General features: G+C 50.3%; 1 protein-coding gene across 1 annotated transcript in view; it reads left to right on the top strand.

The window, feature by feature from the left end:
* MYO1D (myosin ID) overlaps window positions 1-27,114 on the top strand; it is a 620,564-nt gene that overhangs the window by 448,436 nt on the left and 145,014 nt on the right. The window contains exon 20 of the mRNA XM_078645112.1: window positions 7,203-7,316. Within this exon, the coding sequence (XP_078501238.1) occupies window positions 7,203-7,316 (114 nt within the window). The remainder of the gene's footprint in view (window positions 1-7,202; window positions 7,317-27,114) is intronic.

Genomic DNA, 27,114 nt, shown 5'->3' with positions numbered 1-27,114 from the left:
AGAGGTCAATCATGTCCATACTGCTTTTTAATTCACTCTCCTACGATTAGGGAGTTCCTGTATGTAAGTGGAGGACACTCAAATAATTTTTAGCCTGTCTCATCTGAGTGTAAATATGAGCCTTGCATAGGATGGAAAGACTGTGTTACTTTAATGCGCTAGTGGAGGTATTCTAGCTTCCAAATACTACCAAAATCGAGGTGCTGCTAAGGACCAAAGCATCTCCTTCCTGGCTCGCAGCCTGCTGCCCTGAATCTACGCAAACTCCTCCGTCCTCACAAAAGAACATACGCAGTCTCCATATCCATCTCGAAACCAATCTATCACTCGAAATATAAGATACAAAATTGTCAATTATCTGCCTTGGCCAATTCAAGATGTTAAGAAACATTTATCCTACATCCTCAACAACTGATATATATAACAGCAGTCTTGATTCAGTCTCGGTTGGATTACCCTGTGAATGTTTATTTAGCCGTCCTCATCTATCAACTTCAACATAGACAAAATGCAGCTGTCCGGCTCATATTCGGCATCTCAAGACATGACAGGATATCACAGTTCGTAAGAATCATCGTGCACGAACTACCATTTGATCTAGAGTTGCCTCCAAATCCAGCCCTTATAATCATACATAAAATATTGCATCACTACTGCCCTACTTTTCCAGTCTCCAAATCTTTAATGTTCGAGGCATATGGGCTGCAGATGATACATTTATGAATAGATCGCCATCTGGTGTTGGGCCCGGATGATTGCACTTGTTTTTCTCTTGGAGAAGTCTTTTGTAGTCACGAGACTGGTGACTCCTCCTTTGGGTGATAGTGCGCACGGGCATCGGCTCCATCCTTAGATTGTTTTTTTCCGCCATCGGTTCAGATGAGGATCGAAGCGCTCCGAATCGACTTCGAGAAAGAAGCTATATTTCGGCGCCTATTCCCTTTCCAATTCGACGGTATTGTTTATCGAGCACGAGTTCATTCCCATTTCGACGCGCTTAGATGTCCACAACTCTACTGTGACGAGACCGGGAGGCCTATCTCGACGTAGTCCAGCCCGGAGTCCATGGAAAGGACTCCATTAAAAAAATGTCCAAAGTGTGGTGCTAAATTCCCACACAAGGACCTACACGAGGTGTGCAACCTCTGTTTATCACCTGACCACGAATCCAGGGACTGTGAAGCCTGCGCGGCTTTCTCCTCCAAGTCGACGATCAGAAACCGTCGAGCCCGAAGACACAAGATGTCGAGGATGGAGTCAAATGCAATCCCAGAACTGTTAGAGGTCCAACACCCTGAGGAGGAAGAAGAAGAGGAGAACGGGTTGGGGTCGGAAGCGGACGAGTCTGAAGTCGAAGAAGTCGACGTTCATCAAACCGTGAGTGACGACGTCCCTTTACCAAAAAACTGACCCCGATTGGTGTCGACCCCGCCTTCGAGCCCGGTCAGACAACCGAAAAAAGTTTCCGACGCCCCGCCTTCTGGCTCGGCAACGAAACAGAAACTGAAACACTCGGCCTCCCACTATGTAGGAGCCGAGAAACAGTCGACATCGACATCGACACCGAAGCTCCATACCAAGGAGAACGTGCAGTCGAAACATTCCATGTCGAAACCGAAACATGCTTCGACGTCAAAGACTCCCTCGACACTGAAAAAATCGTACTCGAGCAAATTCTCGGTGCCGAAAATACATAACACCGAGACACAGAAGCAAAAGCACCTTTCGGACCCAAAGACTTCGGTACCGGAGCAACAAACCGATCCAAATCAAAAGACTTTGTTCATTGATCCACAAACTGGCAAGGTGGTGACAAAACTACCAAAAAAGAGGAAGACTCAACAGTTGGAGGACAAAGCTCCTCCTCATAAGAAGAGAACAACGGGGACAAATACAACTCCTCCCCTTTCTCCACAGCCTATGGACACACCCTCTTCTCCTCTTCCTCATACTCTGCCAGCTATTCCTCCACCTTCTACACCACGCCCATCTACACCTCAAACAGATGTAGAAAGTGACACAGGGGATGGGGACCTTCCTAGGGATGATAATAATACTATCCCAGAAGACACAGACCCATGGGAGGATTATGACGCAGTGTCAGATAATGATAATGACCCTGACCTGTATCCCTCAAAACCCTCGCCTCCTGATGATAATTCAGGTTTTGCGCAGTTAATTAATAGGGCAGCAAAGCCCTACTTTTCTAGTCTCCAAATCTTTAATTTTTCATTAAAAAAATATAATGCGCCACCAATCAGTTTTTACGGACTGTGCAATAAACGATGCCTAGCGCCAGTCCAGCTGCCACCCACTTCTGCCTCTCTGCCAACCACATCTGGCTCACTGCCTGTCACCCCTCCTCACTGCCAGCCATCCCTCAATCACCCCTCTTCGCTGCCTGACACATATCCCCCACTCCCAACCCCTTTCTTCCTTATTGCCTCCTCTCCTTGGTTAATAACCACCGCCACTCCATCACAAATAGCCTGTGCTCACTGCTATCTGTCTGTTCTTACTCACCGCCACCTTGCTGACCTGACACCCTCACTGCCATCTGTCCTCATTACTAACCACCAATCGCTACTGCCAATCACCCATGCTCACTGCCAACCACCTGCTCTTACTGCCAACCACTCCTTCTCTATTCCAGTCCTCTCTTGGCCAACCAATCTCTCCTGTCTGCCACTCCTGCTTCTCTCCACCTCACTGCCAAGATTCCCTTCCCATTCTCGTTCATCCCTTCTTGTTGCCGACCATACCTTCCCATGGGTTATTACCACCTGCCTTACTTCCATCAACTCTTTCTCGATACCAGCTCCCTCTCATTGTTGCCAACCACTCCACTTCTCTTCCAGCCGTCCCTTTCTACTGCCACAATGACACTATCTGCCTGCAGGCTTCTCCTCACTGACAACTCCAACCCTTCGCCTCCTCTTTGGCAACCCACTCTCGTCTGTTCGTTCGACGACTGACAATCATTCTTCATTTTGTAAAGCTGTTCTTGATCGATCGATTTTTGTCACATCATCAGTGAGTATTCAAGACAAGCTCCCATCAATACAGTCAAGGACCATTAACAGCCAGAAGATTGTATCAAAACTCTATCGGGGCGGCCAGAGGGGAACTAGGATTGTGATGTGAGCCGGGGCAAGTGTGTTGAGAGGTCACCAGCAAGTTGGGGAGAGCGGAAGTAAATATTTGGCTCCAAAATATATAGTGAAATAAAGAGAAGGCGGTAAGAGTGTAACTATAGTTAGAAACCAAAAGAAAACAAAGTAGCAGGTGTATCCAAAATAAAACTTATTTGAAGACAGACGTGCATGTTCGCAGAGCAGCCAGGAGAGGGGAGCAAAGAAAGAGGCCAACATTTGCAACTATAAGAGGCTTATGTATAGCGGGAGAGGGCTTGGTAAGTCAAAATGTGTTACTATACCATTTATACTATACCACTATATGACATAACTACCAATAAGAGAGCCTGGAAGATAGGGAGTGAGGTCGCTACTTAGCGCTTGTAGTGCAGAAGATAGCCTGGTGCTATGATGCAAAGCGGGTAAGGAGAGATGTATGAGGGATGAACTACAGTGCCATGTGTAGGGACTTGGAATAATCTCACTTGCCAACTACGGAGTGCATGAGTGGTGGTGACCCAGTTAGAAGCAACAAAATAGAATGTGAGCCTGGCCTTCCTATGTCCCCTGTAATGAAACCCAGAAATGTTAAAACACTCCTCGTCAGAACTTTGGGGAGAATTTCTACTGCCACCTGGATAGAAGATCTGCAGCCATCAGAGGAGAGAAGCAGCGCTTGATTGTTGCTCCAGTATTACTCCCCCAAACTTGCCCCACATGTTAAAGTACTTACATAATAGGGGCAGAGGCAGAATATAGTGCTATTTCCCCAGCCGTGATCTCACACAATAGGTGCATTGGTTGTATTACTGCATTTGAGGGGGACCTCAAACCAAAGTCCTTATGGAGTTTTTGGAAGTATGTAAACTGTCCTTTGTCACTACGTCGTCTGTGGGAAGTAAGCCGGCATCCAACTTTTCCCGCCATCCTATTTCATTGTTTCCGATCTTACATCCTATATTTTCCCATAAAGGGGGTACTCTTGTGTGTTGCAGTCCACACGATAAAGTTTATGGACAGTGCACAAGGCCAGCCCAGTAGCGTTCATAATCAGGTTGTTGAATTCCATTGTTGCAGGGGTTTTGCTATTGATTAAATCCAAGCCTCCCTTCATACACTGCAAGTGTCTCTCAAGTAACACCCAGAGGGACATCGGTGAGCCAATGGGCAGTAGGTAGACCATATGTGGCAGCTGGCGTGGGAGGTAGAATGACTTCATGTGAGGCAGTCACAGACCTCCGGCACAGTGGTAGCTCTAACAGGGAGGTGTTCGTGATCCTGAAGGGTAGCATGGCAAAAACATAATTAACACTTAGGCCCTTGTTCATCTCTTCTTGATAACCAGGACCTTGCCCCATAACTTAATTTGAAAACCATACCAAGGAGCAAAATCCTGTGGCAGAAGGGACTGTAGAAGGGACTGGATATTGTCACGTGCTACGGCCTTCAAGTCTGGATTGTTAGGGATAACCAGGCATTTAAGATTTTGGGGTACGCACTGAATAGGTTGATGAACCAGGACTGATTTGGTAGTAGGTTTGGTTCAATTGTAGCAACAACTGAGAACTTGTTGATTTATAGACATCACGCCCGGTATTGAGCTCATAAGCTCTGACAGCATTTGGAGGACGTCATCCACATATAGAAAAAGTTTTTGGTGACGCATAGACATTCTTAGTGCTCTTGAACGCAGTATGCGTGTGTATTTTGGGTGCTGAGCGTTCAAGCGCCAATATAAAGTTGAAGAGGCACACCTGCTGAGTTTTGCACTTTATAGAGAAGAATCTAATGAAATCCTTCAAAAAGACAGCTGTGCCTTAGGCCTTGTACGAAGATATCAGATCTTGTTTATGAATTTGGGTCCCAGGCCAGTGGCTTTAACATCCTGAAAAGGTAGACCCAGAAAACACGGCCAGTTGCCTTCTCAGTGTCCAAAGTTAAAGCTAACATTTGCTCCCAGTCTTTGAAAACCTGCCATAGGAGATGCACTACGGATCTCACGTTATCTCCTGACACTCTGCGGGTCAGAAATCATGACTAGGCTGGGTTCATGATTAAATGGCTCAGTCTACTTGCTAATACTTATGTTTAATAATTCGATGGACCTGTAACTGGCGGAATAGCAAAGGGTCCCTACCAGGTTTCGGGGTAAGCAAAATATTGGCTTGATTGGATTGAATTCCCGACTCAGTTCACCTTCCTGCTGCACCTCATCAATCAAATTGCATAACATACCAGAGCTTGTCTTTGTTAATCTTCTAGAATTCCAAGAGGAAACCGTGATCTTTGGATACTTTGCTGGAAGACATATTGTCAATGGCCTCTTTAATTTTGCCTTCTGAAATGCTGCCATTTAAAGGCTCTGCGTTGTCAGTTTGGACTATATTGCGTGTTCGGCCTGAGACATCAACAGAGATTTTCGGTCATATTTAGCTCTGGTCAACTGACTCAACTGTATGTTGCTGGGGGTATGTTGTATCTTACAGGGATGTCCCCAATGGTAGACCCCAGCTACACCTGCACAAGTCACAGAAGTCACTAGACTTCTTCCTGTGCAACACAGAATCCCTCTATATGTACCACCTTATGCAGGACTTGCTCGCCTACCATAGAAATTAGCTATAGTCCACTGACCCCTCGTTATCAACAGGGATGGTCTCCAGGTGAGATCTTTTCCGAAGGAAGCTTGTACTTATATGTGTGCATTCTCCAGCGACTTCCGAGGTCCTGCCATTTTGGATTAAGACATAATATGAAATGCCACCTTTCAGAATATCACAGGACATGACCAATGGTAAGGCATTAGCCAAAAGTAAGGAAGAAGCCAGTAGGCAAAAAAGTACTACGTATATGTGGCACAAACATCAAGTGATACACGTGCCCCAAGCATCAAGTATAAGGTCTAATATAAAGCCTCAGTCTCATGTGGCAGCCCATAAGGGGTCTACAGTCAATTGCCATTCTCTTCCCATCACTGTTCAAACCCACCTATTTAGTCTGAAGAAGATCCTAGTCAGTCTGCAGAAGGCGAGTTTAGACCAGTTTGCAGCAGGGCCGGACTGGGAACCAAAACCGGCCCTGGCAAAGTGCTCGGCTGGCCCCCTCACCCCCGTGGGGGTTGTGGATGCCGCCGAACTCTTTGCCAGGGCCGGTGTCGGCCGATTTTGTTACAGGGCCGATTGCTGCAAAAACGGCCCTGTAACAAAAACGGCCCCCAGGGGGCCCAAACCGGCCCCCTACCCTTGCGACGCACTGTGGGATTGCCCGGTGCCCGCTACGGCCAGTCCAGCCCTAAGTCAGGCCCCAAGTCTGCATTAGAGGCTGGTTTAGGTGACCTAACTCTCTCTAGTGGGTTACTTTGTAAAGATAGCCAATGCATGTCCTGCAGTTATTTTTCCAGTGTGAGCATTATGTGTTCGCATAAAAGGGTGAGTCTGTTCTTCCTGCAGATTATTTGCAGTAGTAGGCCAACGTCCACTCTGCTGTTGGTTTGCAGATGCAGTAGTTCTGTGCCAACTCAACAGGTTAATTTACAGAAGTGGACCCAAGTCTGCCTGTCAGATCAGTTTGCAGAAATGGATCAATATGTTCCCTGCAGGTCAGTTTGCAGATTGGTTCCTGCCAACTCTACACATTGTTTGCAGATGATGATCTATTCCAAGTCTGTACTTGTTGGCCTGTGGGTACCCTACATGTTAGTTTGCAGATGTGGCTCGGTGTCAGCCCTACAGGTCAGCTTTCAGAATTGGATCGGAGTATTCTCAACAGGTTAGTTTGCAGATTTGGCATGCTAACTCTTCAGGTTAGTTTGAAAATATGGGCCCATGTCAACCTCCTAGGTTAGTGTGAAGATTTGGGTTTATGTTTGCCACCCAGGTTAGTTTGCAGAAGTGCATTTAGGTGTCTTTTACATGCTAGTCTGCAGATGTGGAGCTGTGGAAAAGCGAGATGACGCCTTATAAATACAATTACTACTTGCTACTGCTATTTCCATCACAACCTATCTGCTATTGTTTGATGATCACTGCAAAACCTTTACCTGACTTTAATACATCTGTATGTTTGCAGATAAACAGATTTAATAAGGTGGAAGATCGTGCCATTCTCATCACGGACCGACATCTGTACAAGATGGACCCCAGTAAGCAGTACAAGGTCATGAACTCCATCCCGCTGTACAACGTAAGTGCCACTGGTAGCAGCAGTAATCGAGAACGCCATCTTGCTTTACAGTGCAAAGCATGCCTGTGTCTTTGTTTGCAGAATATTTCACTGCAGTCACAAGTGCTGCTACCCACACCGCCATGAGTGTACCCAGTGGCACAGCAGGATATTCATAGACGGTGATTCAACCTGCACCATATGGCAGAGTTGATTGACCAAGTAATATGTATGTGTGGAACCTATATTGCACAGAGGTAGGAACTGAGTGCTGGATAGCATTTGAAGTTACAAAGGCACAACAGGGAGAGTAGTTACAGCAGAACATGAGGCCTGTAGAGTGGAAAACAAGAGGTGCCTAGCTTGAGAACGAGGTTACTGGGATAAATGGGCAAGAGTGAATTGGGTATGTGGCATTAAGGGGACGGACGAAATCCCTCCTCTCACAGCAGCGTGCGATTGCTGAGTGAACATTGTGCCCTGAGGTGTTAGTTAAATATGTAGGTTTCCAACAACTTTCAGAAGTGGAGAAGAGATTGAGTTTATTTGGTGTGGCTCAGGTTGGAGTTCAAGAGCCTTCATAGCCGGAGAAGGCTTGACCTTTTGTCATTTCCTTCCTTCATTTTCTGGTTTTAAGCATGCCGATGACTCTGTTGCGGTGGTTGCGCAGTGTCCTCTTTAGAGCATGATCTTGGTTGCAGTGGATTTTGTGGCAGGCTTGACTTGACAGTCTTGTGGCCAATGCAGCAGCTCTTGAATGTGACCGGAGTGCGCCCATGGAGCTAGTGCATTATTGAGGTCAGATGTGAATCTGTGGTACAGCCGAAGCTCTTGAACGGGTAGGTTGCAGCATGGCTGTCCGGTGTGTCAAACAGATACCATCCTGCAGCTCGTTTCATCCATCGTGGTGGCACATGACCAGTGCTGGGACTAACAAAATGCCACCTGAACTGTAGTCCGATATCTACTACAAGTTGAATGCTGGATGGATGACCACTTTTTACAGCTGAATCCAGCTAGAAAGTAGCGGCGATGGTCATCGAAGCAGACCCATAGACCTGTATGGAAAATATATGTCCTAAGAACATGGGGACAGCTCTGTTGACCTGTATTGTTTGTAAAGAATCTGAGAGTGGCTTTAAATGATGGGCCAAAATATGTAACTGAGATTGCGGAGCAGCTGAATCGATACAGACTATTAATGGGATTGAAATGGATCGGGAGTCGTCCCACCCCTGCACCGAGGACCATTGATTAACTGCTTGCGAACTTGAAGAAGAACTTAAGTCTGGTCTTGGTTTCGCATTGGAAAGATTTCCTGATTGCAAACCAGAACATGTAGAGTTTGAAACACGGGTATCTTCAAAATGCCCTAAGCTAAGAAAGCTCGCATGGGTTTCAGTGCATTCTGGGAGCATGCCTACTCACCTAAGAACTCGGGCATTGCTTCTAAAGGTAAGGCAGCACCTCCAGAAATGGCTGCTAGCAAACTAAAGGGATAATTTAGAGTTTGGCTGATGGGATACACTGTCACAAACGTGGCAGAGTACTGAGCCCACCAAACTGACTGTCTGCCTTCTCCATTTAAAGTCGGGTGAACCATCATGTTTCTGCTGGCAGAAGCCCTGTTGGGTTCGGCAGTGAAAACCTTAGACCCACAACCCCACGGACATCAAGACATTAGTCCAAGTAGTTCATACAATCCACCCTATCTAGGGCAGACTCTTTAACATACTGCCAGGAAAAGCTTGGCGGTCCTCAACATAATAATACAGATTGACCTCCAGGCCCTGAGAGAAAACGTCCAGGGTGTCAGTCATGATTTGTTTTTTCTTCAAAAACAAACACTTCCTTTGCAGGCTTGTTTTAAAAATATATATTTGCTGAAAGACCTCCCAAAGCGCGGCGGGTGCTCAGAAAGCTTACAGAACGTTTACATGAGCAGCCATGGTGAGTACTCGTCTGAAGGCCTAGAGAGCTCCACCAGGCAGGCGTCGACCTCTGAATATGGCGGCCTGCAGTCCCCAGGGTATCAGGGTGCATGCCTCCGCTGCACTGGAGGAACAGATCGCAGAAGTGCAATAATTGCAAAGTAACGCCAAGATGGCGTGTATTCATGGAAGGGAGCCTAGAACACAAGTGCCCTATTGCTCTCCTGCGAAAGTGGCCATGAGCGGTACACGACTGAGCACATCATTGTATTTTAGGATACAAGTGCTGCCACATCTTCCTTGTAACTTCTAAAAGACACCTCACTGACCGTGGGTTCCAAAAGGACTTCTTACAAGAGGAAACACGGTCCAAATGTGGCCTGGAGTTAATTAAAATGATATCTGTATAGATCAGTTGTCAAACAACACATCTACTGCAAACGCACTAGTAGAAAGGCTCTTTACAATCAAGTATACTTGGAGAACAAGCTGCTAAATATTTGGCAATACTGAACACTCCTTCACCACAATATTTTGAACCTGTGTTGAGCAAAGTGCAAAACGAAAAGCATCTTATAGGGACCTATTGGTATAAGGATGCAGCCAAATCCGTTCAAAGGCAAATTGTCTTCATTTTCGATGGCCTTGCTACTCTTCAAGGCGCTGGACTGGGCAAAAGATGTGTTAATTATTGGACATTTTGATTTTGCGCATTTCACATCACCTGTATTCACGTTATGGTGAAAGCTTTTTAAGCATTTCCTCATGTCTTTATCGTGCTTGCACTATCGCCAGATATTTTACACCTCGTTCTCCACGCATAAACTATGATAACGTGCCTTTTTTTTTTACTGAGTTTTATATAGCGCGAACTTGACTCGTATCGGGTATCAGAGCGCTTTACATAGTACCAGTTGCATTACATGAGGACACATTCATTTTCGTTTAGGGGATATTAAGTGATTTGCCCAGAATCGCAGGATGTTCAGCGTCATTGCCGAGTCTCGAACCCAGTTCCCCAGATTCTAGGTCGACCACCCTAGCCGATAGGCCAACTCCTCTCCTTAGCAATGAGATGTGCAATAAGGTTTCATAAATAACGTAATACTTTAAAAACTCTTGCTCTCCAAACAACTAAGTTGGGACGAACGTATAAGACTGCATGTTACATATTAAAATTCATCTACAAAACTATTTTGGCCTTAATTACCAGTTAGAAGCTACTTTTGTTTGCTCTACATGTGATGTATGACCATTGATGCATGTGTGAACAATTATAAATTACATCATTATTTCAATACCAAGTCCGGATTAGATTGTGTCTTTCTCTTGTACTAAGTACTTTTTCTATCCAAGGAATTTAAGAAATTACACATACGATTTGGGTCAGAACACGCTAATTGTTCCCGAAACGGACCCAGACCCTACTTTTCATGGCCACATTTTCTTTAGCAGTACGGGGGTTTAAAGTACTGTCAATCAGTCAGAAAACTTTATTCGATTCCAAATGAATAATAAAAGTTCACAAGAAAACATACAATCACTAAAAAAAACAATATTTACAAAAAGCTTAAAAAATATATTTTGCAGATAGACACCTAATTACATACTTTTACATTGCATATCGTTTCCTTATTATAATTTTTTTTTTATAAAATGAATCACAGAACCGCAAATGGAGGCATTTGCTAAAGAATGTAAATAATTAAAACTCTCTTTATAGGAGCAGAAACAGTTTTCGTTTAAAATTGGTTTAAGAAAGCATGCCCTGGGGTCTTTATATAATGTGCAAAATAGCATAAGGTGCATAGTATTTTGTTGGGCTGAGTTATTACAAGGACAGGGGGGTAGCCTCTCACACCACCTCACCTGTTTTGGAAAAGCCACAAGAAAGTGCAGTGTGCCCAAGCGAAATCTTGTCATTAAAAAACGTGCATTACCCTGCAAGCTAAAAGACAGATAAAATTGTTGCTGTTTTAGAGAAGGGGGGTTTGGTCTATCTGTAAGCCTAGATGATATACTCAGCTCAGATACAAAAACCTCTTTTATGTACATTTTCATGTTTGGCGGTATACACTCCGGCTTATCATAAAAATCTTCTAATCCTATCTTGTAAAAAGTTTGTTTAACGTAGCGTTCCAAGGGACCGCCATTGCATTGTCTAAATTCATGCAATCTTTTAAAACAAGTCGGGAGAAATTAAGTTCCTCTGAGGACCAAATTTTCCCCCATTAAAACAGGAGTGCCATGTAAAGTACTGTTCTGCAGTAGAACACAAGTGCTGCCATGCCCTCATGAGCAGTCCAGGGTGTTAAGTAACACCCAGCAGTAGAGCAACAATGCCCTGCTGACCGGTCCCAGCTGTGTGGCACCATATTGCTGCACAACATTAGGGCCATTAGTGCCCTGGTGAGCAGTCCAGGGTGTAGATTACCGCACTGATGTACACTGTAAGTGCTGCCGCTGAGGAGCAAGGGAGGGTGTAGAGTGTCATCCCACTGTACACCACACATGCCACGTTATCTTATGAGCTGCACAGGATGTAGAGTAGCACCCTACTGAAAAATGTAGGCGCCATTGTGCTCTTGTGAACAGTTGAGGGTGAATCTACCATCCCACTGTCTAGCAGCGGCCCGTGCAGGTAAGAGCAGTGGGGCTGGGGCTGGTAGCTTACCATCCCACTGTGAACCGCATGTGCTGTGTTAGCTGTACAGTGAGTAGCGTACCATCACACTGTGAACCGTTTGTGCTGCGTTAGCTGTACAGTGAGTAGCGTACCATCACACTGTGAACCGTGTGTGCTGTGTGACCTGTACAGTGTGTAGAGTGCCATCACACTGTGCAATGTGCATCACTGCAGAGGTGGGGGCAGTGGAAGATGTAAAGTACCACAGTTCTGTACAGCCTCAGTGCTGCTATGCCCCCTGGAGCAGTAGAGGAGACACCGTCCTGCAGCATAACCAGTGCTTAATTTGAGACTGGTTTCCAGTGCTCTATACCGGCACTTAATTATTAACAATGGAGCTTGCCAGTTGATTATTGATTAAATATACAATAAAAATGACTATTACGTGCCACCCAGACCGTTCTTTTAGCTTTGGGGGCCTGAAATAGTTTGAACTGTCACACTTGTAAGTGTGATTGTTAGTAGTTGTGCTTGTTCTGTCATTGGCAGCACTGACAGGCAGGGCCGGACTTGCCGTTGCAGACACCATGCATTTTCCGGGTGGGCCGGAAGAGTGGGGACCGGTTTTGTTACTTGTGGCCGGTTTCGCAGTAGTGCTGCAATATCGGTCCCCTGTAACAAAAGCGGCAGTGGTTCTGACACTAGCACCACCCCTCCTCCCCCCTCCCACCGGCCAGCGCGCCTCCCTAGCACCCCGTCCCCCTGGCCAATCGGGTGGAATTGCCAGGACTGGTTTCTGTTCCGCGCTGGCAGCGGCAATGTGTGGTGCAAGCTGCAGTGACCTCCTGACGAGAGCCCTGTGAGGGAAATAATCAAACGGGTGGAAACAGTGAGAGTAGGTGGAGACATATGGACAGTCGTAGAGCACCGCGTGGGACTCATTGATAGACTGTGTGAGGAGCCTGGGACACATGGACAGAAACACGGACGAAGAATAGGAGGGGCTTGAGGTCCACAGACAGACAGAAGCTTGAGGTTTACGGGCAATGTGAGGCATGTGGTGCAGGTGGGCAGTGAGAGGAGCCTGGTGCACAAGGACAGGCAGCGAGAGACTTATGGAGTAAGAATAGAGAGATGTGCCTGGGATGCATGGGCAGGCGGGGAAATGTGTGTGAGCACATGGACAGACAGAGCGGCTCCTTGGGCACCTGGACAGACAGAGCGGCTCCTTGGGCACATGGACAGACAGAGCGGCTCCTTGGGCACATGGACAGACAGAGCGGCTCCTTGGGCACATGGACAGACAGTGATAGGCGCTTGAGGAGCCTGGTGCTCCTGCACAGTGAGAGGAGCCTGGGCTCATGCACAGTGAGAGGGGCCTGGGGCTCTTGCACGGTGAGAGGAGCCTGGGGCTCTTGCACGGTGAGAGGAGCCTGGTGCTCCTGCACAGTGAGAGGAGCCTTGGCTCTAGCACAGTGAGAGGAGCCTGGGGCTCCTTCACAGTGAGAGGGGCCTGGTGCTCCTGCACAGTGAGAGAGGCCTAAGACTCCTTCACAGTAAGAGAGGCCTAAGACTCCTTCACAGCGAGAGGAGCCTGGGGCTCTTGCACGGTGAGAGGGGCCTGTTGCTCCTGCACAGCGAGAGGAGCCTGGGACTCTTGCAGGGTGAGAGGAGCCTGGGGCTCTAGCACAGTGAGAGGGGCCTGTTGCTCCTGCACAGTGAGAGGGGCCTGTTGCTCCTGCACAGTGAGAGGGGCCTGTTGCTCCTGCACAGTGAGAGGGGCCTGTTGCTCCTGCACAGTGAGAGGAGCCTGGGCTTTTGCACAGTGAGAGGGACCTAAGACTCCCTGCACAGTGAGAGGAGCCTTGGTTCTAGCACAGTGAGAGGAGCCTGGGGCTCCTGCACAGTGAGAGGAGCCTGGGGTTCTTGCACAGTGAGAAGGACCTGGGGCTCCTGCACAGTGAGAGGAGTCTTGGCTCCTGCACAGAGGGGCCTGGGGCTCTTGCACAGTGAGAAGAGCCTTGGGCTCCTTCACAGTGAGAGAGGCCTAAGACTCCTTCACAGTGAGAGAGGCCTAAGACTCCTTCACAGCGAGAGGAGCCTGGGGCTCTTGCATGGTGAGAGGAGCCTGGGACTCCTGCACGGTGAGAGGAGCCTGGGGCTCCTGCACGGTGAGAGGAGCCTTGTCTCTAGCACAGTGAGAGGAGCCTGGGGCTCCTTCACAGTGAGAGGGGCCTGGGGCTCCTTCACAGTGAGAGGGGCCTGGTGCTCCTGCACAGTGAGAGAGGCCTAAGACTCCTTCACAGTAAGAGAGGCCTAAGACTCCTTCACAGCGAGAGTAGCCTGGGGTTCTTGCACGGTGAGAGGGACCTGTTGCTCCTGCACAGCGAGAGGAGCCTGGGACTCTTGCAGGGTGAGAGGAGCCTGGGGCTCTAGCACAGTGAGAGGGGCCTGTTGCTCCTGCACAGTGAAAGGAGCCTGGGCTCTTGCACAGTGAGAGGAGCCTGGGCTCTTGCACAGTGAGAGGAGCCTGGGCTCTTGCACAGTGAGAGGAGCCTGGGCTCCTGCACAGTGAGAGGAGCCTGGTGCTCCTGCACAGTGAGAGGGGCCAGGTGCTCCTGCACAGTGAGAGGAGCCTTGGCTCTAGCACAGTGAGAGGAGCCTGGGGCTCCTTCACAGTGAGAGGGGCCTGGTGCTCCTGCACAGTGAGAGGGGCCTGGGGCTCATGCACAGTGAGAGAGGCCTAAGACTCCTTCACAGTGAGAGGAGCATGGGGCTTTTGCACAGTCAGACGTGCCTGGTACTTTTGCACGGTGAGAGGGGCCTGGGCTCTTGCACAGTGGGAGGAACCTGGGCTCTTGCACGATGAGAGGAGCCTGGTGCTCCTGCACAGTGAGAGGGGCATGGGACTCTTGCACAGTGAGGGGGGCCTGGGGCTCTTGCACAGTGAGAAGCGCCTGGGGCTCTTGCACAGTGAGAGGAGCCTGGGGCTCCTTCACAGTGAGAGAGGCCTAAGACTCCTTCACTGCGAGAGGAGCCTGGGGCTCCTTCACAGTAAGAGAGGCCTAAGACTCATTCACAGCGAGAGGAGCCTGGGGCTCATGCACAGTGAGAGGGACCTAAGACTCCTGCACGGTGTGAGTGCAGCTTGGGCTCCTGCATAGTGAGAGGGACCTGGGGCTCCTGCACAGTGAGAGGGACCTTGGCTCTTGCACAGTGAGAGGGACCTAAGACTCCCTGCACAGTGAGAGGCGCCTTGGTTCTAGCACAGTGAGAAGGACCTGGGGCTCCTGCACAGTGAGAGGAGTCTTGGCTCCTGCACAGTGAGAGGGACCTGGGGCTCTTGCACAGTGAGAATGACCTGGGGCTCCTGCACAGTGAGAGGAGTCTTGGCTCCTGCACAGTGAGAGGGACCTGGGGCTCTTGCACAGTGAGAGGAGCCTGGTGCTCTTGCACAGTGAGAGGGACCTGGGGCTCCTTCACAGTGAGAGAGGCCTAAGACTCCTTCACAGCGAGAGGAGCCTGGGGCTCCTTCACAGTGAGAGAGTCCCAAGACTCCTTCACAGCGAGAGGAGCCTGGGCTCCTGCACAGTGAGAGAGGCCTAAGACTCCTTCATAGCGAGAGGAGCCTGGGCTCTTGCACGGTGAGAGGAGCCTGGGGCTCTTGCACGGTGAGAGGAGCCTGGGACTCTTGCAGGGTGAGAGGAGCCTGGGACTCTTGCAGGGTGAGAAGCGCTTGGGGCTCTTGCACAGTGTGAGGAGCCTGGGGCTCCTTCACAGTGAGAGAGGCCTAAGACTCCTTCACAGTGAGAGAGGCCTAAGACTCCTTCACAGCGAGAGGAGCCTGGGGCTCTTGCACGGTGAGAGGAGCCTGGGACTCTTGCAGGGTGAGAAGCGCTTGGGGCTCTTGCACAGTGTGAGGAGCCTGGGGCTCCTTCACAGTGAGAGAGGCCTAAGACTCCTTCACAGCGAGAGGAGCCTGGGGCTACTTCACAGTGAGAGAGGCCTAAGACTCCTTCACAGCGAGAGGAGCCTGGGGCTCTTGCACGGTGAGAGAGGCCTAAGACTCCTTCACAGCGAGAGGAGCCTGGGGCTCCTTCACAGTGAGAGAGGCCTAAGACTCCTTCACAGCGAGAGGAGCCTGGGGCTCATGCACAGTGAGAGGGACCTAAGACTCCTGCACGGTGTGAGTGCAGCTTGGGCTCCTGCATAGTGAGAGGGACCTGGGGCTCCTGCACAGTGAGAGGGACCTTGGCTCTTGCACAGTGAGAGGGACCTAAGACTCCCTGCGCAGTGAGAGGAGCCTTGGTTCTAGCACAGTGAGAAGGACCTGGGGCTCCTGCACAGTGAGAGGAGTCTTGGCTCCTGCACAGTGAGAGGGACCTGGGGCTCTTGCACAGTGAGAGGAGCCTGGGGCTCTTGCACAGTGAGAGGGACCTGGGGCTCCTGCACAGTGAGAGGAGTCTTGGCTCCTGCACAGTGAGAGGGACCTGGGGCTCCTTCACAGTGAGAGAGGCGCCTTGGGCTCCTTCACAGTGAGAGAGGCCTAAGACTCCTTCACAGTGAGAGAGGCCTAAGACTCCTTCACAGTGAGAGAGGCCTAAGACTCCTTCACAGTGAGAGAGGCCTAAGACTCCTTCACAGTGAGAGAGGCCTTAGACTCCTTCACAGTGAGAGAGGCCTTAGACTCCTTCACAGTGAGAGAGGCCTTAGACTCCTTCACAGTGAGAGAGGCCTTAGACTCCTTCACAGTGAGAGAGGCCCAAGACTCCTTCACAGTGAGAGAGGCCCAAGACTCCTTCACAGTGAGAGAGGCCTAAGACTCCTTCACAGCGAGAGGAGCCTGGGGCTCCTGCACAGTGAGAGAGGCCTAAGACTTCTTCACAGTGAGAGGAGTCTTTGGGCTCCTTCACAGCGAGAGCAGCCTGGGGCTCATGCACAGTGAGAGGGACCGAAGACTCCTGCACGGTGAGTGCAGCTTGGGCTCCTGCATAGTGAGAGGGACCTGGGGCTCCTGCACAGTGAGAGAGGCCTAAGACTCCTTCACAGCGAGAGGAGCCTGGGGCTCTTGCACGGTGAGAGGAGCCTGGGGCCACATGAACAGAAACTGAGGCAGCTTGGAGCACGTGGACAGGCAGTAAGAGGCCCTTCTGGCGCATGGGAGCAGCTTGGGACACATGGACATGTCAGTGCGAGCGGTGAGGGGCGCGTGTATGCATTCAATAAGAGGAACCAGTGCACATGGGCAGACAGGGAGAGGCTCTTGGAGAACAAGAATGGAGGGATGTATATGGGATACATGGACAGACCGCGCGGTGCAAGTGTGGTTTGTGGACAGGCAGTGAGGGGCGCCACCCCCCATGGACAGACAGTGTGAGGTATGTTGGACACATGGACAGGCAGTGTGAGGTATGTTGGACACATAAACAAGCACTGTGAGGTATGTTAAACACATGGTCAGGCAGTGTGAGGTATGTTAGACACATGGACAGGCATCGGCAGGCAGTGTGAGGTATGTTAGACGCATGGACAGGCAGTGTGAGGTATGTTAGACGCATGGTCAGACAGTGTGAGGTATGTTAGACGCATGGACAGGCAGTGTGAGGTATGTTAGACACATGGACAGGCATCGGCAGGCAGTGTGAGGTATGTTAGACGCATGGACAGGCAGTGTGAGGTATGTTAGACGCATGGACAGGCAGTGTGAGGTATGTTAGACGCATGGTCAGACAGTGTGAGGTATGTTAGACACATGGACAGGCATCGGCAGGCAGTGTGAGGTATGTTAGACGCATGGACAGGCAGTGTGAGGTATGTTAGACGCATGGACAGGCAGTGCGAGGTATGTTAGACACATGGACAGGCATCGGCAGGCAGTGTGAGGTATGTTAGACGCATGGACAGGCAGTGTGAGGTATGTTAGACGCATGGACAGGCAGTGCGAGGTATGTTAGACACATGGACAGGCAGTGTGAGGTATGTTAGACGCATGGTGGAGAAGTGTGGCTCAGGGGTTAGAGGCAGCAGACCCGGAAGCTGAGATCGGTCCTGGACCAGGGTTCAATTCCCCGCCTCGGCGGGTCTTGGGCTAAAAATTCCCCGGTGCCTCCTCGACTCACGGGTTCACACTCTGCGACTCTGGGCAATAGCTTGCTTAATCTCCACAACGGCCCCTCGCGGCGGGATGCCTGACTTTCACCTTGTGGATACCCTGCTATCTCACAGGGGAATACCAGGAAGGGTTCCCTAAGCAAGCGCCGGGACACCCACTGCGGGTAGCTGTGCGCTATATAAGCTCAACTACATTTACATTTACATTTACATGGTCAGACAGTGTGAGGTATGTAGACACATGGTCAGGCACTGTGAGGTATGTAGACAAGTACAAGTAGCGCCCGGACGGCTGACGGCTGCTCTGGCAGGTCAGTGCGGGCTGGTTCCCTGATGTTCAAACAAACATTGCATGCAGCAAGCTCAAACCCATTCACCCTTGCAAAATACGTACACCGCGTGTCTTTACAGGTTCAAAGCCTCCTTTTATCGCTAATGGGGGCCGCTTTTATTTTGAAGCCGGGCCTTTCTCCTCTCCCAGACCTTTCTCCTCTCCCAGACCTATCCCCGTTACTTTTGCTGTGTGTTTCTTCGTTATGCACAGAGCGGTGCAGCCACCAGGTATCAATAGCGTTCCACACAAATAAACCTCAAGGTTGCGCCACGGCCCCGCCAGACGCGCCTCGCGCCCCGGAATGTGCGCCCGCTCTGCGCCGCCATGGAATGCACCCGGCCGTCTCTGATGGGGGCCGGTGCACCCATCAGTCACACACCTGCCGCATCCAGTTCCATGGAAAACTCCATTATCTGGAGTGATGGCGGTATTTGGGGGAAGTAAATGGGTTGTAATTATGGCGACCACGCAGCTTCATTACTGCGCGCCCGCACCCCGCCTCGACGCGCTCCTGCTGGTCGGGAAGATGGATTGCTCAGCTAATGTGCGCCCCACTAAACTGTCTCTGCCTGCCAGCACCGCTCAGGATCACGGCTTCTAAAGCATCCCGTTGCCAGGGCGACCTCCATCGGGGATGGGGTTTCCATGGTGATCTCGCTGGAGACGGGATCAGCTGATGTCTGGTACTGCCCTGACTTGGTTCCGCGCCTGCGGGCATCTTTCAATTTCACCCCCTCCCGAAGTCTCCCGTGTCCTCGCGAATATGCTGTAACACGTGGAAACGCACATACATACATACACACACACACACACACACACACACACACACACACACACACACACAAGTGGACCCGCACACGCTTGCACGCACTTCATCTATGATATTTCGTGGCATTCACTCTTTCTATTGGTCAGTCCGCCACTCTCGTCCATCTTCCATTCTTTCTTGTTTATGTTGGCCTCTCCCGAAGGCCCCTTCTATGGGATCCCTCCTTCTCCATTCTACCTCCTCACTTCATTCTTGCTCTCGCCTCTCTTTTTATTTCCACCCTCATTCCTTCCTCTCTCACCCTTCCATCTTCCTTCTCATGACTCATTCTGTGCCCTTTATCCTCTCTTCCCCTTTCCTCTACATGGCCCTAGTGTTCCTTTCTTTGCTCCCCTGCTATCATTGTACATTTCTGCCTAATATTCAGCCCCCTGCAGCGTCCTCTTCCTGCCATTTCTTTGTTCTTTTACCCCTCAGAGAGTCTCTCTCGCTTGCTGTTTGTTTTCCTCCCCACCCCATATCCCCTGTGCCTTTCCTATCGCTCGTTGGTCTTTATTTATCCTTTTCGAGCCTGCAGTAATTTTCGACGGAATCTTTAATAATTAATGTCCCCACGTGACTCCGAATCCTTCACGATTGCTCCATATATATCTTTTACATGATGGACGTCGAGGTAAAAGATTATTAAGAAAACACGCACGCACGCGCTCCCACACACCGCCCACCCCTTAATTTGGAATTATTCATTGCACATGTAAGGGATTTATGGAAATCTGTTATATTTTTGGAGTATGTGATATAGATATGTCTGTCTGTACACACATCACAATTTTTTTTTGTTTTTAACAAGTTGTCAGGCCTGTATGTTTATTACACTGTCTGCTCAGAGATAAAAAGTGCTAGCCTCAGACATGTGCCAAACAATTTTCGCCTCAAATGATCGATTGCACTACATTTGTTATTTTCAGTTCGACTAAACCTCATATATTCAGCAGTTTCAGATCCCTTTGTTTTTTTAACCACGCTGTGGTCAACTCAGGAAAGGGATTTAATATGTAACGTGTTTTCGATTAATAATGTAATAACTATCAGGTGATCAAATTCTATATGAAAGATGGATCAAAGGCGTTTGGTGAGTTGTTCCTGCTCCATTGGGTCACTGGGGGCCTGAATGGACGAAGAGAAGAGCGTAAGATCGCCTCTTTTCATATCCTCTCTCGCTGTCTGCCCCATATCCAGTCACGACCATTGCAGCCTCCAATGCCTCACCCCATGCAAGTTGAGCAAGGCCATGGCAGCTGAAATTGACCACATTTATGTGGCAATGTCCAATACGTTTGGGCAAGCCTGGTAACCTGCGCCACCATGCCCAGCTTGCTTCCACTGGATCTGGGCATATGTTTTCCAGTGCAAGTCATGTTTAGCCAATTTTGGGCTCTTTCATTAAAGGTACTAAAGTCAGCCAGTTTGGAAAGTTAGTCTGGCCCTGTCCTGGATGTGAATGTCCTTGTACGAGAATGTCCTTGTACGCGATTAGGGGGAAGAAGAGAGAGGTGAATAGAGACTTCATATTCTTTATTCAAGGCACCCCTCTCATACCTCGCACCCTGACACAAGCCTCCTGTGCTGCCCCAGATCAGCGTTTGGTAGCCTCGCCGAGCTCACAGCTCTAACCATGCAAAGGAGATGGGGATACACAGCTGCTGTGTAGTGTAACGAGGGCTCAAGGCTCAGTCAAGTAAAGTTGTACAAGATACAATATTTTAACAGGGGAAACTAGTTATGGCTAGATTGGTCAATACAGCCCCCTGGGTAACCAACCATCTAATTAGTAGCCAGTAGGAGGTTAATGTCGATGGACAGATGAGAAAATGGCTGAAAAGTGCAGGGTCATTGAGGAGAGGCCAGCGGGGCGCCGGGACTTTGTCAGCTAGAGGTAGTGCTTGCTTCTGCTGTGAAAAGGTACCTTCATTCTTTAAGGTTTTCATGAAGATAAGTGTGTCCAGGCGGGCGCTGGCAGTGACCTGGTGGTGAGAGATGCTCTCGACTGGAGCTTCTCTCAATGGGGCATGTTAAGACTTGGACACGGGGCGGTCCAGGTCCTGACTTGTGATTGTGCGCCAGGTTTGTCTTCTAGGAGTGAACCCATGCGTAGAGGCCTCGCTTCCTTCTTATTTCTTCTTTGTCCCTCTGGCTGGACTACACAGCGGTGACGCTTGCCATTGGAAGGACAGCTGGGGTAGATCTTACAATGGGAAGCTGGTTCCATGGCAGACATCAGCACGTGCTCCCAGCCCACGCGTGACAGTGGCACACACGCTGGGAAGGCTGTAGGTTTTGATGCCAAAGGTTAGGCCTGGTCATCCAATAGTCTGGAGAGTCAGCAAAACTGCTTGTGGCCCCTACCAGCAGCCAGACCCCACCTGTACTGATGTTACACACTCATTCTTTACACCAAATATCGGCTAGTAAAGTCTCCCACAGAAGAGTATATCAAAGATATGAAACTCCTGCCTTCCACTTAGGGCATTCCTTCGTGGCAGTGTTTATTCTGGGATGAGCCAAACTGACAGCCAGACACATGTATCCTCGTTCTTGCACATATGGGGCCAGATGTGCATCTGGCGGAAATGGAGGCAGTCGGTGTGCTTCCCAGTACCTTCCAGTCTTTCTCCATTACCAGCTCGTTCACACAACACTTCTGATGTTCGATAACACGGACGGCACTGGCTCTGCCAAAACTAACCACATCCCAGGTCAATAAGAGACCTGCCTGTGTGGCAACAGGGTGTTAGAGGCAAGATAGAAACCGCAGGCCTGGAGCAAGGTAAGCGAGATTCCATCAAGGGTCTGCTTCCCCCGGAAGTGAATGGCAGAACTTGCTGCCGGAAGTGTGCCAGCCTTCACTGCGCAATTAGCCACGACACAAATGTTCCTCTCTTGTGGGGGAGTGTTCACCTCTGCACGCACCCGGACAAGCACAAGTCAGATCAATACCAGTTAATGTGGAACTCTGAAATGTAAGTGCAAAGACTATAGTTTAAGCCCACAGCTTTGACTGTCTTGAATAATCAACTGCATGTAAAGATGAACCTTGGAACGGAGACTTCTGATCCAAATGTACCATCACCTTATCTAGGAAATAATCTGGGAATACATTACACGAGCTTTTAAAGCCAAGGACCTAACATGAAGTCCTGGGCTCACGGGGGAGTGAGGATTAGAGGGGAACACGGGGAGGATGTGTCCGTCTTGTTATGTTCGGGGCAGGAGTCTGCTAAGGACGAATGGATTACTTGTCAGCTTAACTTTCCCCAAATACATGTTGGATTAAGACTAAAGAGAAAAGAGCAACAAGAAAAACAGCCACAGGCCGAGTCCGAAAAGCTCCAGCATCCTGCTGAGAATAAGTGAGGTTTAAGAGCCATGCGGAAATGACAATGATTTATTGCCAGTTAGAGGGGAACAAGGGGCCGACATCTGAGAAGCAACAGAGGGGCCCTCTTCAAGGAGTGGGCATCTGAGAAGCAACAGAGGGGCCCTCTTCAAGGAGTGGGCATCTGAGAAGCAACAGAGTGGCCCTGCCTCCAAGGGGCGGGCATGTGAGAAGCAACAGAGGGGCCCTGCCTCCAAGGGGCCCTGCACCAAGGGGCGGGCATGTGAGAAGCAACAGAGGGGCCCTGCCTCCAAGGGGCGGGCATGTGAGAAGCAACAGAGGGGCCCTGCCTCCAAGGGGCGGGCATCTGAGAAGCAACAGAGGGGCCCTGCCTCCAAGGGGCCGGCATTTGAGAAGCAACAGAGGGGCCCTGCCTCCAAGGGGCCCTGCCTCCAAGGGGCGGGCATCTGAGAAGCAACAGAGGGGCCCTGCCTCCAAGGGGCGGGCATGTGAGAAGCAACAGAGGGGCCCTGCCTCCAAGGGGCCCTGCCTCCAAGGGGCCGGCATGTGAGAAGCAACAGAGGGGCCCTGCCTCCAAGGGGCGGGCATCTGAGAAGCAACAGAGGGGCCCTGCCTCCAAGGGGCCGGCATTTGAGAAGCAACAGAGGGGCCCTGCCTCCAAGGGGCCCTGCCTCCAAGGGGCGGGCATCTGAGAAGCAACAGAGGGGCCCTGCCTCCAAGGGGCGTGTTATAAATGTCATGGACTTTTTATACTTATCCGAATCCTTGAATTTGTCATTTTCCTTATTAACAATCAATACATCAGATTTACCATTGTTTTGCGATCTTATTTCATCCACAAATTTTTCAGAATGTTCAATGGATTTTGCTATCTCGATCGCTGCATTAAGAGACATGTCAGAAGTTGTCCATAACCTTTGTTGTATCTTTTTATTGTTGGTACGCATAAGAATTTGATCCCTTAACACCTGATCATAATTAATATGTTCAAAGTCACATGTGACTGCTAATACTCAAGTTCAAGTTCCAAAATTTGTATAGCGCACTACTCACCCAGAGGGTCTCAAGGCGCTTGAGGGAGGGAGGTGCTTTACTTATCGAATATCCAGGTTTTTTGTTGTTTTCTGAAGGAGAGGTGGTTCTGTGTAAGGCGGAGGTGGGTGGGGAGGGAATTCCAGGTTTTGGCCGGTAAGTAGGAGAAGGATCTTCCCCCCATGGTGGATCTGTGGATGCGTGGAATTGCGGCGAGGGCTTGGTTGGACGATCGAAGTTGGCGGGAGGGGGTGTAGAAGGAAAGTCGCGTGTTGAGGCATTCGGGTCCTAGGTCATAGAGGGCTTTGTGTGCGCGAGTGAGGAGACGGAACGTTATTCTCTTGTTGACAGGGAGCCAGTGGAGGTCTCTCAGGTGGCTGGAAATGTGAGCTTGCCGAGGGATGTCCAAAATGAGTCTGGCTGAGGCGTTTTGGATACGTTGGAGTTTTTTCTGTAGTTTGGTTGTGGTTCCGGCGTAAAGGGTGTTTCCGTAATCCAGTCGGCTTGTGACCAGTGCGTGGGTGACCGTCTTTCTTGTTTCGGTGGGGATCCAACGGAAGATTTTTTGAGCATGCGTAGGGTGTTGAAGCATGATGATGAGATGGCATTGACTTGTCTGGTCATCGAAAGGGAGGAGTCCAGGATGAAGCCCAGGTTACGTGCGTGGTCCGTAGGTATGGGTGCGGTTCCCAGGGCCGGTGGCCACCATGAGTCGTCCCAGGCAGAGGGGGGTGACCCTAAGATGAGGACTTCCGTTTTGTCTGAGTTAAGTTTAAGACGGCTGTTCTTCATCCACTCGGCTACTTCTTTCATTCCTTCGTGTAAATTGCTTTTGGCGGTGTTTGGGTCTTTGGTGAGGGAGAGGATCAGCTGGGTGTCTGCGTAAGAGATGATGTTGAGGTTGTGTTGGCGTGCGATGGATGCGAGGGGACTCATGTATACGTTGAAGAGGGTGGGACTGAGTGATGATCCTTGTGGTACGCCGCAGATGACTTCGGTGGCCTCTGATTTAAAAGGGGGGAGGCGGACTCTCTGGGTTCTTCCGGCGAAGAATGAGATGATCCAGTCCAATGCTTTTCCTTGTATTCCGACGTTGCTGAGGTGTTGTATGAGGGTGCTATGACAGACTGTGTTGAAGGCTGCGGATAGGTCAAGTAGGATGAGGGCAACTGTTTCTCCGTTGTCCAGTAGTGTTTGGATGTCATCTGTTGCTGCGATGAGGGCGGTTTCGGTGCTGTGTTTGGCTCGGAAGCCGGACTGTGAAGGGTCGAGGGATTTGTTGGATTCGAGGAAGGCGGCGAGCTGACTATTGACGGCTTTCTCAATGACTTTGGCGGGGAATGGGAGGAGCGAGATGGGGCGGTAGTTCTTACGTTCGGTGGGGTCTGCTGTGGGTTTCTTCAGAAGGGCGCTGAGTTCGGCATGTTTCCAGTTTTCCGGGAAGGTAGCGGAGTTGAAGGAACAGTTGATGACATCGCGGAGGTGGGGTGCGATGATGGAGTCTGCTTTGTTGAAAATGTGGTGAGGACATGGGTCGGTTGGCGATCCTGAGTGGATGGAGTTCATCAGGCGGATGGTGTCTTCGGTGGTGATTGGGTTCCAGGCGCAGAGGTTGCTAGAGTGCGGTTTTGGTTCGGGGGTAGGTGGAGTGGACTGGTCTTCGGACTGGTTTTCAAAGCTGTTATGTATTTTGGCGATTTTGTTGTGGAAGAATGAGGATAGAGGGTTGCAGAGGTCTTGGGAGGGAGTGATGTCGTTGGTGCCGGCGGTGGGGTTAGTAAATTCTTTGACGATGTTGAATAGTTCCTTGCTGTTTTAGGCATTGTTGTCTAGTCGATCCTTGAATGCTGATTTCTTGGTGGATCTGATTAGTTGGTGGTGTTTGCGGGTGGCGTTCTTGAAGGTGGCTAGGTTGTCAGTGGTTGGGTTTTTTCTCCAGGTTTTCTCGAGAGTACGACAGAGCTTCTTGGATTTCTTAAGGTCATCGTTGAACCAGGGGGCTTTTTTGCTACCTTGCTTGATTAGATGGTTTTTCAGGGGTGCTAGTTCGTCGGCGCTGTGGGTGATCCATTGTGTGAGGTTAGTGGCTGCTTGGTTTGGGTCCGATGATTTGGCGGGGGGTTTTGGTGAAGCGATGTGAAGAGCTGGTCGGTGGTGATTTTGTTCCAATTTCTTCGAGGAATAGGTTGTGGGGGGTCGTGGTCTTTTTGTAGTAGAAGTGAACGCAGCTGTGGTCCGTCCAGTGGAGAGCTGAGGTGTGATCGAAGGAGATGTGCTTGCTGGAGGTGAAGATAGGGTCGAGCGTGTGTCCGGCAAGGGGGGTGGGGGTGTCAACAAGTTGTTTGAGTCCGAGATTGGCCAGGTTGTCTAGGAGGGTGGTGGTGTTGCTGTCGTTTTTCTTTTCCAGGTGCAAGTTGAGGTCTCCCAGTAGAATGTAGTTCTCCGAGGGGAGGGCGTGTGGGCTGATGAAGTCAGTGATGTCTTCGCTGAATTGTGTGTGGGGTCCTGGTGGTCTGTAGATGAGGGTGCCTCTGAGTGTGGTTTTGGGGTCGGTGTGAATCTGGAAGTGAAGGTGTTCGGCGGAAGTGAGGTTATCGTCGGAACTGGTCATGATGCGGATGGTGTTCTTATGGACGATAGCGATGCCTCCTCCTGTTTGGTTGGTGCGATCTTTTCGGATGATCTTGTAGGCGTCCGGGGTGGCTATGGCGATGTCGGGTGCTGATGTGGCGTTCATCCATGTTTCTGTAAGGAAGGCGACGTCCGGCGATGTGGTGTCGAGTAGGTTCCAGAGTTCAATAGAGTGTCTGTGGACCGAGCGGGTGTTGAGCAGGATGCACTTTAGGTGGTTAGTGTCGGAGCTCTGTTTGTAGTTTGTGGAATTGGTGTGGGTCCTGATGCAGTCGAACTTGCAGGAGTGGCAGGTGAAGGGTCCATGGGTGTGTCCAGGCGCGGCTAGATAGCAGTTTGGGAGTCGGCCGGGGTTAAGGGCTGAGAGGGTTGCGGTGTCGTATGTAATGCGGGTGGTATGAGTTTTGCAGGGGGTCTGGCGCTGGGCGCGGTCCAGGCGCGGACGGGCGTAGACCGCTGCGCGCAAAGGCATCTGTCATAAGTGGGTAGTGGAGGGGGGCGGAGCGAGGGAGGAGCAGCTGGGAGGCGTGAGCGGGGAGGAGGGACGGGCCAGGAGTCAACAAGCAAATGGCGGCACAAACAAAAAGCGGAACAGGGGCACCACCGGAACTATGCCACGATCTGGGCAGTGGTAGCGGCACAACAATGCACAAATAATTCTGCAGGGGATGCGAGCAGCGCAACAACGGCAGTCAGCCCAATGAGCAAAAGCACAACAATTGGCAGCCAGCGCTACGATATCAGGCAGCAAGCGCTACGATGTCTCACAATGTCAAAGGCAATGAATTAGCAGCAAGCGCTACGATAACAGGCAGCAAGCGCTACGATGTCAGGCAATGTTCCAGGCAAAGAGTTAGCGGCAAGCGCTACGATACCAGGCTGCAAGGATGGTCAGGGAGCGTGGGGAGCGACCTCTTCAGAGCAATCCGAGACGGTCACAGCGCTAGACCAGAAGGGACGAGCCTTATCTCTCAGTGGGAGGGAGGAG

The sequence above is a fragment of the Lissotriton helveticus genome, chromosome 5_1 (genome assembly GCF_964261635.1).
Source record: "Lissotriton helveticus chromosome 5_1, aLisHel1.1, whole genome shotgun sequence".
NCBI lineage: Eukaryota > Metazoa > Chordata > Amphibia > Caudata > Salamandridae > Lissotriton > Lissotriton helveticus.
This window is presented reverse-complemented; position numbering and strand designations above follow the sequence as displayed.